Genomic DNA, 15779 nt, shown 5'->3' on the forward strand with positions numbered 1-15779 from the left:
AGTTTAGATAGTTCCTCAGACTCCCTTCCAATTCAATGCGGTTGAAATTTAAAAACTTGCATAACGGCAAATAATCTATTGTCAATGAATATTATCAACAGTGGGTTGGCTGTCAAAATGTGGCTGATGCTTATGTTGATATACATAAAATTTTAACTTAGGTCATGTTAGGGTAAATTAGAAAGGCATCATTTTTATAAGAAACAGTATAATAATGAACTTAGAAGAGGTATTTGTATGCTTTATAATGGTATCCATTACTATACTTCTTATTTTCTTTTTGTACCTAAAACAAATACTAATTGCAGAAGAAGTAGGTGCTGTTATTTTTGCTATACCTTATTAGTAAGAGTATTAATTTAAGGATATGTATTCTATGACGAATGACATTAATTAGTAACTTGTTTTAAAATTGTCTTTTGATAAGATAAAGGAAAATACCTCTCAGAAGATCATGTGAATTACTCCCTATCTCTTTAAGGCCAAGTAATTATATTCTATAATGTAATTTTTTTTTGTTAGATGGACAGAGCAAAGATAAAAGAGGACTGTAGAGATAACAGCATACTTCACAGCTGACTGAAGCAGGTGTTAGAAATGCAGATGAAGAGCACTGACTAAAGACCATACAAATTTGAAGTGAAAATGCCACTGGTCGGCATGCAGTGTTCTGCACATATGAAGTTTCAGGTAGTTAAATTATTCATGTTATTGTGTGAACTAGTGCAGGAGTTAGGGAAAAGGTGCCTTTTACATTTAAACTGTTTCTTCCCTTCTTCCTTTTATCTGCACTTGACAAGCAAAACGAACTTCGTTTTGTAAGTTTTATTCCAGCAAGTGAATGACTTACATCTCTCCATATAAGAAAGTACACTTAGAAATAGATTACTCATAGGATTAAGTGACAATTTAAGACAATAGAAACCAGGAATTATTTTCCTTTTTTGCTTCTGTTGTAATGAAGGCCAATAAAGACAAATAAATGTGAAACCATCATTGCTGTCACCCTTACCATGAAACATTTCTCAAGTGTCCATATTTACATCTTTTTAAAAATGTTTAATACGTAATTTTAAAGCAGGGTTACATTTTTAAGAGAAATGTCAATTCCTGGAATTATTTATTCTCTCCTTTTACCCTTTGCTTTTTTTCTCTTATGGGCTGGCTGATCATGCTACAATGCATTATGCTACTCTGTGTAGGTTGACCGCAGGATCAAAACACCTGCTTTTGGTAAACACAGATCTCTTTAACACACACAACGAAGTCTGACACATATCTGAGAGCACACCATAAATACTTAATCCTCTTTTTAAAGGTGAAGAAGCTATAAACAAAATATACCATTAAAATATTCTTTTATCTCTGTTGAGATTCAAAGTTAAGGAACTACTGAAATGTCGACTCAGTCTGTAAGAATGTAGAGGCTTAAAATGCCTTTACTTTGGCTCCTAGGACAAAGGGACTGCAAGTCCAACAGGTTTGCCTTAGAATCTGTTCCCACCCTTGACAAACTGTGTGACTTGGAGCCAGTTGACACCTCTTGATCCCAGTTTCTCTAAATGCAAAATGAGGATCACAGTAGACCTGCGTCAGTGGGTTGTTAAGAGTCCAAACACACAGCAGTTGGCTTTGTAGTTAGAGATTTGGGGGAGATTTTTGAGGTATACTGACTTTAATTGGCAGCTTGGTCAATGTTAGACTTCAGATCAAAATATCTTGGTTCACAATTTTTCACACAATACTTAGCATCACAAAGCCATAGCATCTTACTAAATTCACTTTGTGAAAAGTTTGTTCTTTGATTTTACTTTTTATGATTATTCCCTTAAGTCCTGTGAGCTTCTTGAGATAAAGATCTATGTGCTATGTATCATTTGCTATTCTTGCTTGGTGACATGTGATTGTTTGAATATTGACTCAGGTTACAAATGAAAATATTCTAAATCACACTTCCATATACAGATTTTTTTTTTTTTTGACAGGCAGAGTTAGTGAGAGAGAGAGACAGAGAGAAAGGTCTTCCTTTCTGTTGGTTCATCCCCCAAATGGCCGCTACGGCCTGCGTGCTGCGCTGATCTGAAGCCAGGAGCCAGGCGCTTCCCCCTGGTCTCCCATGTGGGTGCAGGGCCCAAGCACTTGGGCCATCTTCCACTGTATTCCCGGGGCCACAGCAGAGAGCTGGCCTGAAAGAGGAGCAACCAGGACAGAATCCAGCGCCCCAACTGGGATCAGAACCCGGAGTGCCGGCGCCGCAGGTGGAGGACGAGCCTAGTGAGCCGCAGCGCCGGCCCCATATACAGATTTTAAAAGAGTAATTTTTCATCCATCTTATTTATTGTTGTCATGTTTTAAATAGTACATAGGAACATTGTATAAATCAATAAAACATGCAAATAAGAATGAACACTCATTTTTCAGTGTATTCTACCCTTTTGAACTTAGAGTTTTTTATCTGTTAAATTTTCCCATTATTTTGTCGTTAAAAAAACTGTAAAGGTAATAGTCATACACACAAAAAGAATAACTTGGATCATTTTCTGAGACTGTTCGTATTAATTTTAGGACTATAGTCAAGTCACCTCACTTATTTAGCTTCTATTTCACATCTTTATTGTGGGATAATACAATAATTCATATCTAACCCTGCTGAATTATTACAAGAAACAGATGAGGGGCCGGCGCTGTGAGGCAGTGGGTTAAAGCCTTGGCCTGCAGTGTCAGCCTCCCATATAGATGGCCGCTCCACTTCTGATGCAGCTGTCTGCTATGGCCTGGGAAAGCAGTAGAGGATGACCCAAGTGCTTGGGCCTTTGCACCCACATGGAAGACCTGGAAGAAACTCCTGGTTCCTGGCTTCGGATCATCTCGGCTCTGGCTATTGTGGCCATTTGGGGAGTGAGCCAGTGGATGGAAGACCTCTCTCTCTCTCTGACTCTACCTGTCTCTGTAACTCTTTCAAATAAATAAAAAAAATCTAAAAAAAGAAAAAGAAACAGATAATATTGTGTATGTGAGATTCTTTGTAACTCCAAATTGTTCTTAAGAGTTAAGTAAATTACTATCATGTGCAGTTTATCATTATCAGTTTTATCATATGTGCCCTCCTTCCCACAGGAAGGCACAATTATGCTATGAAATGTTAAGATTAACTGCTAATCTCTGCAGCAAACAGTATCACTTTTTATGATACTTTACTAGTACATTAAGTCTAGTGATTTGATACCTAATGTAGATATGAAATTATAGTCTTGAACATATTATACACACACATATATATATATATCATATGTCATATATGTGTGTATGTATGTGTATATGAACAGTACCCTTCAGTACAGGATCATCTCTGCCATAGATATTTATAGTTTTAAAAAGTAAATAGTATATAGCATTGATCTAGGCAATGAATTTATTAACTTTTAATCCAGGTATTGTGTGCAAACAAGAATAGAATATATAGAAATATATAGAATATATTTGGCAGAGAGGGAATGAACATTCATTCACACACAAGTGTAGGCTGCCCTAGACAGAGAACTATACAACATGAATGAGCCAAAGAGTTGTCTATAAACTGGGGGCGGGGGGGGGGGGGACTGAAGACAGTCCCTGCAATGAGGAAGGTCTGCCCATATACAGGGAGGCCTGAGAGTAGCAACTTTCATAGGAGTGCTAAAAAGACTGGCGCAGTATGTTCAAGCGAGGTCCACCGCAGAAAGAGAGCACCCTTCCACCTGCCACCTCCTTCTGCCTCCTGTGTGCTGTGGTCCTGCATGTAACAGATGCATCACAGGAAAGCAGGTAGAGAGGTACAAAGCGGGTGAGGCTATGAGGCTTGTGACTTCCAGCTCTTCAGACCCAACTAGTTGCCTGCCTGTGTTTCCCACATCACGATGATTGCTCTAGTTCTTGGGTTCCTGACTAGCTAACACAGCATGAATGAACCCAGCATAGCATAACTGATTTATCATCAGTTCACAAACATGCTATTTCCCCATTTTAAAATAAAGCTACAGGAAGTGGGCATATAGCATAGCAGCCTATGTCCCACATTGAGTCCCTGCATTGGATTCCCACCTCCGGCTTCTGTCCCCAGCTTCCTGTCAGTGCAGACCCTGGGAGACTGTGGGGATGACTTAAGTAATTTTGAATGTGGGAGACCTAGATCGTGGTCCTGGCTCTGCCTCTTATATAAAAAAATAAACATTTTAAATTAAATTAATGTATAATTCTCATGTTAAAATTCATTCTTGTTTCAATGTACAACATTGGAAGTTGAATTTTTTCTTTTTTTAATTTGAAAGAGAGGGAGGGAGAGGGAGGGAGAGAGAGAGAGAGAGAGTAAAACATTAGATAATCTGGGGAGAATGGGATGGCTTAGATATCCTATAAAGTTGAGAATTACGGATGCTTCTGAGAAAAAAAAAGTTCACTTAAAATCTCCCACCCATTAGTGTGCATCAGTCAAATTTCAATAATATGGATATTTTTATCCCAATTCATAAGAAAATGGGAAGTAAGCAATTTCCAATCTTGGCCCTAGTGTTCAACAATATAATCAGGTCCTAAGTTCTTGCCATATCTCTACTGTTTCCTTTTATAAGTAAGAGCCAGCATAATTTCCCTAATATCTCATTGACCAGAACTGGATCACGGGGTTGCTGTGAGCTCTAAGGAAAGGAGCGGAACGGGGTATGTATGCAAGGGAATGGGATTCGGCTTAGAACCGTGCTTCCCTCCTTGGCACACATGGGCATTCACATTTATTGAACATAGAAGGAGGGAGGGAAGCAGAAAGCTGCTGCTACTCCTGGCACATCCCTCTGCTCTGAGGTTGAAGGAGAAGCCATGCCTGGGTATCCATCATGCATTTGAGGCACATGTTGGTTAGACATGTGAAAGGTTTAATCCAATGATGAGTCATATCCTAGACTCAGCTTCTTCTTGCCCCCAGAGAAATCAAGTTCTGTTGGCACAAAAAAGATGGCAATGACTATTAGATAGGCAATTAATAGAGGCTGGTACACTAACTATTTGCTTAAAAATTTTTATTTGATTGTAGGATATGCTGTATTTGGATTTGAATAAATATGTATCTGTCTCAGAAGTCACTTTTTCACCCTTTAATAATGCAGCAACCTGTTTGTGGGAACAATGGGAAACTGGTGCTGAACAAGCATAAAAGTTTTAGATATAAATGAAGACGTTTTAGAGATATACCACACAATCTAATACCTGCAGTTGACAACATGCTATTGTGCATCTCAAGATTTGTTAAAGAGATCTCATGTTAAGTGTTCTTACCACAAAAACAAAAAGCAGCGAAGGGGCACAGGAAACACCTGGGCATTGTATCCATCTATTAGCTTGATTTTGAGTTTGGTGTCACCCGTGCTTGCATGTGTCCAAACTCAACAAAACAGATGCATGAATTATGTGCAGTCCTTTGTGTATCAGCTAGACCTCAACAAAGCTGTTTCAGAAGTAGTGTTCCTATCCTGTGAGAGAGGGCTGGAGCTGTAAAGTTTACCGCTTATCTCATGTATGCTTTCCACCTCACTTGTGACAGCCTGACTCCTACCTACACTGAAGCTTCCTGGCATGCTGCAAATGTGGAGTGAGGGGGAGCTTTGTTTATGAGACCTGAATCATGTCTCAAAGTCATCAGAAAAATAGTGGGAGCCAGGCATTGAGCGCATAGGTAGTAGTTGATTTCCTGTTTGTCAAATTGCCAGGAGCTCTCTGGCAAATCATTAAGTTTCCCGCAGAGTTCACCAGGACATCACATTCCTTGGGAGTTATCCATACCAGAGAGTGGAGAAGCCTCACCCTGCAAACTATCCATGAGATTTAAGCATAAGTTTATTTTGGTGCAAGGACAATCTGAAATCTATGGTTAGTTTTTTTTCATAATAGGCATTTTCCGTGAACTTTCTGAAGACCCTGCATAGATGGATTGCCTAAGGTAAAAACATTAGTTCATATATTAGATGTTTAGTGATGACCTTAAAAGCAAAATAAGCAAAGCAAAACTTTATCTAGAGGAGACGTTCCTTAGCCCAGAGGCTCAGAATCCTAATAACTTCTGAGAATTTATATTCAAAATTTGTTCTGCATTTGTGTATGAGTTTTTCTAGAGAGAAAGGCTATAGCTTTCATCTAATTTTCAAAGATTCAGAACTGTGAATCTATTGAATGTTTAATTAACCAAGACTTGAAGCAGTTTTCTAGGTCTTATAAATTATTTTAAGAGAACTGCAGCTGTTAATTGTCCTTTACCCTGATAATCTGTTTAAGCAACAGTCTCCCTTTGTTGTACAAGGTATTCTACAGTATACACATCACACACAAATAGCTGCATGGAAAAAAAGATAGTTTTCTCCAAAATATTCATCAGCCGTGAGTTCACAAACTCAGTTTTTTCTCTTGAAGGGAGTACAATTTGTTCAATGGAATCAGCATTGTTTTGTAAATAACATTTCTTAAGAGATATAAAACTCTTCCTTGCCTCTATGATTATGTAAAATTAAGTTAAAGTATTCAAATGCTTGATCACTTACTAGTCCTTCCAATGTTTGATTATCCAAGGTATTCACATATCTACCTAGTTAGGTTTTTAATCATAACAAAATAGAGATAGCTAGATGATAAAAAGAACAATTTCCAATTCTTCATTGCCTTCCAATTTACTGCAGTCCTTTAGATGTGTGTGTTTAAATAATTTCACCCCATGGATGAAGCTGACAGCATTTTCGAAATTGATTTTCTATCTGTAATATTCCAACTATATTTCAAACCTCATTAAAGCCCTTTTCATCATTTCTCCGACTCCATTAGTTATGGCAGCATCTCAAAATCTGGTTTTCTCTGTAAATTTCATTATTGTGGTTACCAATTCATTATAAAATGATCATAGAAGTAGGAGGGAGAGAGGAGGAATTGACATATGAGAACAAAGTGAAAGATTAACACTCTTAGGCCTGGAAAGTGGAAATCTATCAAAGCACGAATGGCATGGATAAGGGGAACACAGATGCAGATGGCAGACCTGGAAATAAAAAGCTGAAGGAGCTTCGTAAGCTCTGTTGACGGTGACAGAGAAGTAATTTTAAAAAGCTCTGAGTACATTTATTTCAGAACCAATGGGAAGCTAAGATATGGCAGATCTTTTTGTAAATTCTGAATAGGGAAGTATTGTCATGATAAACCTGATGATGAGGATGATCCTTATTGCATTGTGAAGGCCATTCTTCAGTGATGGATTTCTGCACTAGTTAGGCAACATGGGGTCTGACCTGGGAGGATAATCCCTCTGCTGTTCTCGGGTAAAGAGGTCCAGCAGGCCCAGTAATGAGCAAAACCACTGCAGTGCACATCACGGAAGGCTCATTTGCAGTTTATGCTTATGTGGTATGTCAGTGAGTTCATCCTCTGTAAACAAAGTACTTTTAATCCGAAGTTCACAGAGCAGAGTAGTAGCATAAAGAAAAGAATGCTTCCATTTTTCATACATGAGCCATCCCTGCAAATCAAGAAGAGACAAATACATACCCTCCATAGAAAAAATGAGGAAGGGTCTTATACTGGCCATTCACAGAAAAACAACCACAGATATGTCACAAACCCATGAAAAGGCATGCAAGTGTCTTGATAATCCCATCAGTGCAAATAAAAATATTTTCCTTCTACAAAATGAGCAAAGTTTAAGATTCACCAAGACCCATTATTGGTAAGAATGGAAAGACAGAACTATATGCTGTTAGTGGGTATGTAAAATGTATTATCTTTCTAATTGATACTGTAGTAATAGGAATTAAAATTGCAAAAGAGTAACAGCAGTAATAACAATCTACAAGGCTACATGGACTTAGTGCTATGTTAAACATTGTGCATGTATTAGATTTTTCCTCCTAATGACTATTACTACTCCTATATAAAAAATTAGGAAACCAGGAGTCACAGAGTTTTTCTCTCCTTAAGATACCATGGCTATTAAGTAGTGAAACCAGGTTTTGAATTGCCTTTCTAATTCTAGATTTCATGATGATTATCACACAACCAAAAACCGTTAATCTGACATCTGACTTCCCTAAAGCAGTGGCAGGCTGAATTAAGTGGAATATCTTCAAGGGGAAAGAAGTGGGGAAATGACTCCCAGCCTAGAGAAATACTCCCAGGTAGATGGGCATTCAGGTGAGGGTGAGCTCTTTCTCTCCTCTTCCTGCTGTATCCCTACCCCACCCCCTCATTTCTTTTCGTTCCTTATCTTTTCTTTCAAGGTATATTTTGGTTCTTCTCCTTCCCCTTAAAGGAGCAAGGGTTGGGGCAGATTCTGGGGTCAAGGCTGAGAAGGTTGTCAGGACCAAGGTGGGTGTTGGGCCCAGGAGGTGGTTGGGGCTGAGCAGGTGACTGGGCTTGGGTCCAGGGGGTTGGGAAAAACCAAGGCACTTGGCACTAACAGGGCCAGGAGGAATGAGGAAATAAATTGAGGGTAGTGGGAGCCTGATTTCTTACTACTGGAATAGGAAGTTACAAATATCAGAAGAATAAGTCCTGTAGTACTGGACTGAAGTTGGAGATATCAATATGGTTCCATGTTTTAAAAATACACGTTTCAGTACCTAGATAGAGAGCAGACACAGGTATGTGTATGTGTGTGTGTTCACATATACATATCCTTTCTACCTGTGTCTACCAAAAGGGGCTAAAATCAGTTTCATCCCGGTAACAATATGCTACCCAACACAGCAGGTCTTGCTTTCTAAGTGCTGTTCCCTATGTATGGCATTTCATGTCTGCAGGTCACTCCTGACTAACTCTGAAATTAGTAATTGTGTGTGTATGTGTATATGTATTTATACTTCCTCTGTGATGGTTGTATAAATGTAAATGTTTATCCCATTAGCTTAGTTGACATTTGCAAACAAAAATACTGATTCGAAACACCCCAGTATACAAATAAATTACACTTCTATATTATTTTTATTATTTTACACAACTTCTCCTCATTTTGATATACTTAAGCCTACATACCCACAGTCTATTATACCGGGAAGAGAAAGGTATTGAGTCACACACACTGGAGTTTCTTCCTCAATGCTCCAACTGTGCAACGTTGTGAATTCGGGCAAAATTCTTAGGCCTGTTTGTCTCAGTCTCCTTCTGCATGGGTGAGGTAGTATTGTTCAGGAGTGGATGTGGAAACAGGAGAGGCCTCAGCAGAGCTGCTGGCATGCAGAAGCGCTGCGGCATTACCTTCCCTCACTTTGTTCTTTCTTTCTTCCTTCTCAAACCAAAAGTGGTCACGCAGGTCTCCCGGGTGTAGGGAGATGTGAGGCTTATTAGTAAGAGATCATACGGTAAAAGGGCTCAGTCTCTGCCCTTTTGTTCAGACTGCTCTCTTTCTTTGTATGTAATTCTTACCTGTGTTTCTGTAATGAAGTCATCCGTCATCATCCAGGAAATGAACCAAGCCTGACTGTGACCATAATTTGGAGGAGGCTGGAGGTAGAGGACGGAGCATGTGGGAGCACTGTGTACACTGACAGTTACAGAGGGATCCTCAGCCAGTGTACACGAGGAGATTTGAATGGAAAGGTTTCTCCAGGCAGAAGATGATTACCATGTGCTGCCAGAGTGGTTTACATTGTCTGAGAAAGATACTGCTGTCTCATAGCCAAATGGCTCTAACCGCTGCTCCTCTCTGACTCTTGAGGCCATTTGGTGATTGTGATTACATTTCTTTCATACATAGTTGAATTTTTGGTACATTCTTTTGGGTATTTTCTTATTACTAATCTTTACACATTTATAAATAAGTAGATTTTCCCTAAATGTCAGCATAATTTTCTGCCATCTTCTTAATTGTATTTTTTGATTCATTTCTATTTCTTTTTATTCTTTTTTCAATATCTGCAAGACCCAAACTGACAAGTTGAGCTTTAAATAAACATGGTAAGTGTGTAGAGGGGGAGTAGCTCTTATTGACAGTCTGTCCCTTCATGTTTGTCATCAGATGTGAACCATAGTTAAGTCCAGCAGAACTTTAGGTTTAACCTACTTTTTTTTGGACCCATGAAACAAAAATTCCACAAGTCTGGGATTGGGATTCTGCTTCCTAGCCAGAGTTCAAGTGCTGAAATTGGGGGCCCATATCCTTGGTTCTATTCCAATTTCCACTACTGTGCCTCACACCTAGAAGTCCAGTAAATATTTCAACAAGTGTTTATTACATTGAAGAGTCAATGAAAAACTCAAGATCCTACTTTTCATCCCAGACATTTGTGTGTAAGCCTAGAAACCAGAATAGGATTGACTATGAACCTCTGTCAGACCACGCTCTTGTAACACCACCCCACCCCCTACCCCCAGTTCTCCTCCAGCCAATGCCCCAATTCACTTCTCCTCTTCCAAGCAATATTTAAAACAATTGTGCCAATCTCCATTTCTAATGCCCCCACCCACCCACCAGTTTACTCTGAGTTTCCCTGAAGGTCTACTCAGCACTTGACCCTGATCTTGTCAAGGTCACCAGTGACCTTGATCTTGTTATATCCAGTGGTGATTTCTCTGTCTGCCTCTTAAACACTTAGCAGTGCTAGATACGATTGGTCACTTGCTCCTTATCATTTCCATGATACTTCCTCCCCTGGGGTCTCTGTCTGCTTTCTCTGCTCTTTCCTAGGTAGCTTCTGTGCTCTGCATGAACTCTTCGTGTTAGAATAGCGCAGGGCTTGGGTGTGGCTCCTGGCCTTGTCTCTGTCTACATCATCTCTGTAGGCAAACCCATTCAATTTCATTGGATTGTGTGTAACACCAGAATGCTTGTGCTGTTGAACTGGCATCCTCAGCTCTGACCTCTTCCCCTAAAAGGCCTATTTGATTTTTCACCCGGGACCCCACATAGCTTCTTCACATTTACCATGTGCAGAACAGATATGTTGATCTCCCATCCTTAAACTGCTCCTCCCTCAATATTCCTTATTTCAGTAAACAGCTCTACATATTATGTGGACTCAAAAGGGTTCCTTGATTTCTCTTTCTAGATTCTCCCTCTCCCCAAAATCTAACTCATTAAAAAATCTATTAGAGGGCTGGTGCTGTGGTGCAATGGGTTAAGGCCCTGGCCTGAATTGCTGGCATCCCATATGGACGTCGGTTCTAGTCCTGGTTGATCCTCTTCCAATCGAACTCTCTGCTATGGCCTGGGAAAGCAGTGGAAGATGGTCCAAGTCCTTGGGCCTCTGCACCCATGTAGGAGACCCAGAAGAAGCTCCTGGCTCCTGGCTTCAGATTGGCGCAGCTCTGGCCGTTGCAACCATCTGGGGAATGAACCAGTGGATGGAAGACCTCTCTCTCTGACTCTACCTCTCTCTCTGCTTTCAAATAAATAAAATAAATCTTTAAAAAAACACACACACACACAAAGAAAATCTATTGCATCTACTTTCAAAATGTATCTTTTTTTTTTTTTTATCAACTTCTCATGCCATGTATGTTCCTGTTGTACTACAACTATTCCCTAACTGGTCACCCTGCTTCTACGTAATCCCATTAAAAATTATGACTCTTTCCATGAGCTAAAGTGATCTTTGTAATTATACATCTTATGTTGTATCATCATTCTCTCAACTTTTCTCCAGTTTTAAAGGCTAAATTGTTTTGCTACGGCCCTTAGGATGAAATTAAGACTCCTTATCCCAACAACAGAAGCCATGCAGACTAGCCCAGTCTTTCCCTGTGGCCCCATCTTGTACTACCTCTCCCATCCTCAGCAGCCCACAGCCCAAAGGACTGTGTTTCCCTAGAGGCACCTGTTTCCTCACTGGGGCCTCTGTTCTAGCCAGCCCCCCACTGACTCCACCATTCTTCCCTCTGGTTTTCACTAGATTGGCTCCTTCTTGTCACTCAGGTGTCTGTTCAAATGATAACTCCTCTGTGCTGTTCCCTGAGTACTTTCCCAGGGCTTTCTAGCACATCAACCCTTGGATTTTCATCACCAGGTTACCAGTATTAAAAGTTACCTTGTTGGCCGGCGCCGCGGCTCACTGGGCTAATCCTCCGCCTTGCGGCGCCGGCACACCAGGTTCTAGTCCCGGTAGGGGCGCCGGCTTCTGTCCTGGTTGCCCCTCTTCCAGGCCAGCTCTCTGCTGTGGCCAGGGAGTGCAGTGGAGGATGGCCCAAGTGCTTGGGCCCTGCACCCCATGGGAGACCAGGAAAAGCACCTGGCTCCTGCCATTGGATCAGCGTGGTGCGCCGGCCGCAGTGCGCTGGCCGCGGCGGCCATTGGAGGGTGAACCAATGGCAAAGGGAAGACCTTTCTCTCTGTCTCTCTCTCTCACTGTCCACTCTGCCTGTCAAAAAAAAAAAAAAAAAAAAGTTACCTGTTTGTTTCCCTGCTGTCTGTCATTCCCCACTAGAGAGTAACCTCTAAGAGAGCTGGGTCCTTGTCTGCCTTTTTCCTTCCATATCCCTGCTGCTTACACAGGGCCTGGCACCTAGTGTGTGCTAAACATCTGTAGAATAAATGCACCAGTTTCCAGGGCCCAGTAAGGACCAAAGCCCTGGAAATTGGGGAGCCTTGCTCCTCCGTCCCTGGTCTGTGATCCCTACGTACATTCCAAGTTTTGCTTTTCCCACTTGGCTATTTTTTTTCCTCCCTTCTTTTCTACTTTGTCAGAGTGAACTTGTCTTTTGTTTCCATCTCTTAACTGCCTTTACAAAGCCACATTTCATCCTTCTTGTTTTTTGACATCACCAAGAAATTCTTGTCTGAAGTATAGTGATTTCAGCATGCTGTGGTCCATAAGTCTGTTTCTTATTATGTCAAATTAAAGAGCTTCCTGATCACTGGTCCAAGGCTTGTCTACTTTTCTTATCACAAATATTCCACTCTTGGCAAGATGTGGATCTCGTATAGATTTTCCTTTGGTGTTTTTGGTTTTCTTGATCTTAATTTTTCTTCTCTGACTTCTTTTGTTAGGAAGAATCTCTTTCATACTACTTCTCTTTCTCTAACTATATCTTTACCAGGGAAGTAAATATTTAAGCTGTCCTGGATGTCATACATTCATTACAGGTAAGTATAGTGTAAGTGTATCTGTATGAGTGTATATACATTTTACATTTTTACATGGCTCTTCTTGTATCCCAGTTGATATTTCATTGACAAAACAAATGTCCAATTGTTGGACACTGCTTTATGAAGAGATTTTTTTTCAATTCAGAAGAGATTTTTCTCTCCCTGTATATTCCTAGGCATATATTCATGCATACACATACACACATATCTTCTGAAATTTTAAGTTGCTCCTAGGAGTTATTGTGTTCTGGTTATATGATGGTGCAGAAAATACCAATGCTCTGTCAATAATGCCTTGCACATCTGTGGCATTGTGTCCACCTGAGCTGCCCAAGGAGTCAAATGTGCTATATGGCTCTCCCTTTGAACTTCTGCTCCCTAGGGTCTCTGCCAAACGACCAACTCTTTTTGTTATTGCTTTATCCAGTTTTCTTTTCGGCTTTTGTTTCCACTCTTGCTTCATTCATAGCATTAAATCAAACTCCTGAGAGTTCTTTTTTTTTTTTTGACAGGCAGAGAGGACAGTGAGAGAGACAGAGAGAAAGGTCTTCCTTTGCCGTTGGTTCACCCTCCAATGGCCACCGTGGCCGGTGCCCAGCGCACCGTGCTGATCCAATGGCAGGAGCCAGGTACTTCTCCTGGTCTCCCATGGGGTGCAGGGCCCAAGCACTTGGGCCATCCTCCACTGCACTCCCTGGCCACAGCAGAGAGCTGGCCTGGAAGAGGGGCAACCGGGACAGAATCCGGCACCCCGACCGGGACTAGAACCCGGTGTGCCGGCGCCGCAAGGCAGAGGATTAGCCTAGTGAGCCGCGGCGCTGGCCCCTGAGAGTTCTTAAAGCTCTTTCTTCTGCTCTCCTGTTTTGAAGCCACGTCAGATTTACTCACTACACGTTGACTGACTGCTTGGGCTCTTAAAAGACAGGTGTGTAGGTTGCAAAGTAAACTGCTAAGACTTAATGTGTGAAAACGGCACCAGCGTGAGTGGCCTGGCTGTGGTGATGGGGGTTTGTACAGATGGCCTCACTCCTGTGGCTCAAAGTTCAGGAGGAATATTAATGAGAAGTTCCACTACACTGAGGTATGAAGGAAAGTGTCAAGCTGTCCAGCGCTGAAGGTCCTGTGCAGGCTCTCCCTGGGACAGACTGGAATGTGGTGTTGGTTTCCTCAAGGATGTGGTCCCCACAAGAAAAACCAGAAAAGTCACTTAGGATCCATATAGCTAAACCAATAAATAATGAACTATATAAACATTTACTTAGTATATGTTTTAAATTATATAAACTATATAAATTGATATGTTAATTTTATGTAAATATATTGGAATTATTTATATTGAATATAAATGTATAGGTTAATTTATATATAAATGTATATAGTGTATATGATTTATGTTTTAAATGTAGAATTTATATATTGATATATAATTGATCATAGGTACCATCTGTATTAAATTGTATATGCAATCAGGGTTGTGTTTCGGAAGCAAAGCACACGTATCATCCTGAAATTTCCAGATGACTTGGTATTGCTTGTAGCCATTAACTCAAAAGAAATTCTCAGATGTCTGAAAACTTTTCTGACATTATTTTAGTTGACAAATAGTGTGCTGATGGTCCTGCTTTAAAATGAGGATTATTTAATCCACGATAAACCATCTTTTAGTTCTCACATCAGTCTTAACATTTTTAAAGTCAAAAGTAATGTTTAGGGAGGGTAAAATCATAAATATGATTCATAAATGCTTTAAAAAATAACAATAGAACTCCTAGTTGAATAGAAATCCCACTTAGAATTGTAGCTTATCTTTGAAAGAAAAACTTCTGGGATTGAGGATAAACTAGTTTTAAAAAAAGAAATCAAATATTATAGAATTTGAAAATCTAATTTGGCATATATTAGATTAATGCTTGGTAAAATTCCATAGTCTGAATTCAGTTAACAGAGTGTTTGACTTAATTCTCTTGTTTCTTTTCCCTTTGTTACTTAGGTTTAAATCTTGGTGACTTTTCTTCTTATAGCTTTAAACATTTAGTACTGATTTTATACAGTGGCTGCGCCCTCCCTGCTTTTCTTTCAGTGAAGTTTTGGAGAAGTAGTGGGCAGGAGTTTTTTTGTGTATATCTGAAGTTCCTCTTTTTATGAATATGTATATAATAGCACTGTTTTACCACTGTACATATTTTTGGCTTGCAAATAAGAAAGAATTTAAAAATTTTGTAAATGCAAAACAAGGTTGGAAAGGCCTTTTCATATATTTGTATCCTAATGTGTTTTTATTTTTTGAAAATATTCTGCTGCTGATTGAAATAAATCTGATTTTAACTTGTGCCACACAACTGTAATTCCTTCAAAAACATGTCAATATGCAGTATAGTCAAGGTGATGTCAGCAACAATTTCTTCTTTATTTAGAGTAATGTAATCTAAAACTATCAACCCTTTCTACTTTCATGAGCTTTTGACTTTCATACTATTATGCACACAGTAATTCATTTTATTTAGAACTTTTGGTGAAATGTCCATCACTGGAAGGAAAATTTTTATTTAAATATTCTCCTTCCACTTACATAGACTTTCCTTCCAGTATCTGTATTCTTTTTTTTTTTTTCCCCATGCTTGGAAACAAACCTGGAATTAATTTGATTTAATTATCTCTTCTTAAGAGATTATTTATTTGGGAGGCAGAGAGAGAC

At 39.8% G+C, this 15779-nt stretch overlaps 1 protein-coding gene across 13 annotated transcripts in view; it reads left to right on the forward strand.

Annotated features, from left to right (window-relative positions):
* SLC10A7 (solute carrier family 10 member 7) overlaps window positions 1-15779 on the forward strand; it is a 290444-nt gene that overhangs the window by 126272 nt on the left and 148393 nt on the right. Inside the window, exon 5 of one of the 13 annotated variants that reach the window (XM_051820019.2) lies at window positions 523-539. The exons of 11 other annotated variants lie outside the window; for them this stretch is intronic. Coding sequence is in view for 1 of the 2 variants with exons in the window: in XM_051820013.2 (XP_051675973.1) it covers window positions 523-579 (57 nt within the window). In the remaining variant the exon portion in view is untranslated. Of the gene's footprint in view, window positions 1-522; window positions 14308-15779 lie in introns of those variants that run through there. One more of the 13 variants, XM_051820013.2, reaches the window with a different exon arrangement.

Source organism: Oryctolagus cuniculus, chromosome 8 (assembly GCF_964237555.1).
Source record: "Oryctolagus cuniculus chromosome 8, mOryCun1.1, whole genome shotgun sequence".
Taxonomy (NCBI): domain Eukaryota; kingdom Metazoa; phylum Chordata; class Mammalia; order Lagomorpha; family Leporidae; genus Oryctolagus; species Oryctolagus cuniculus.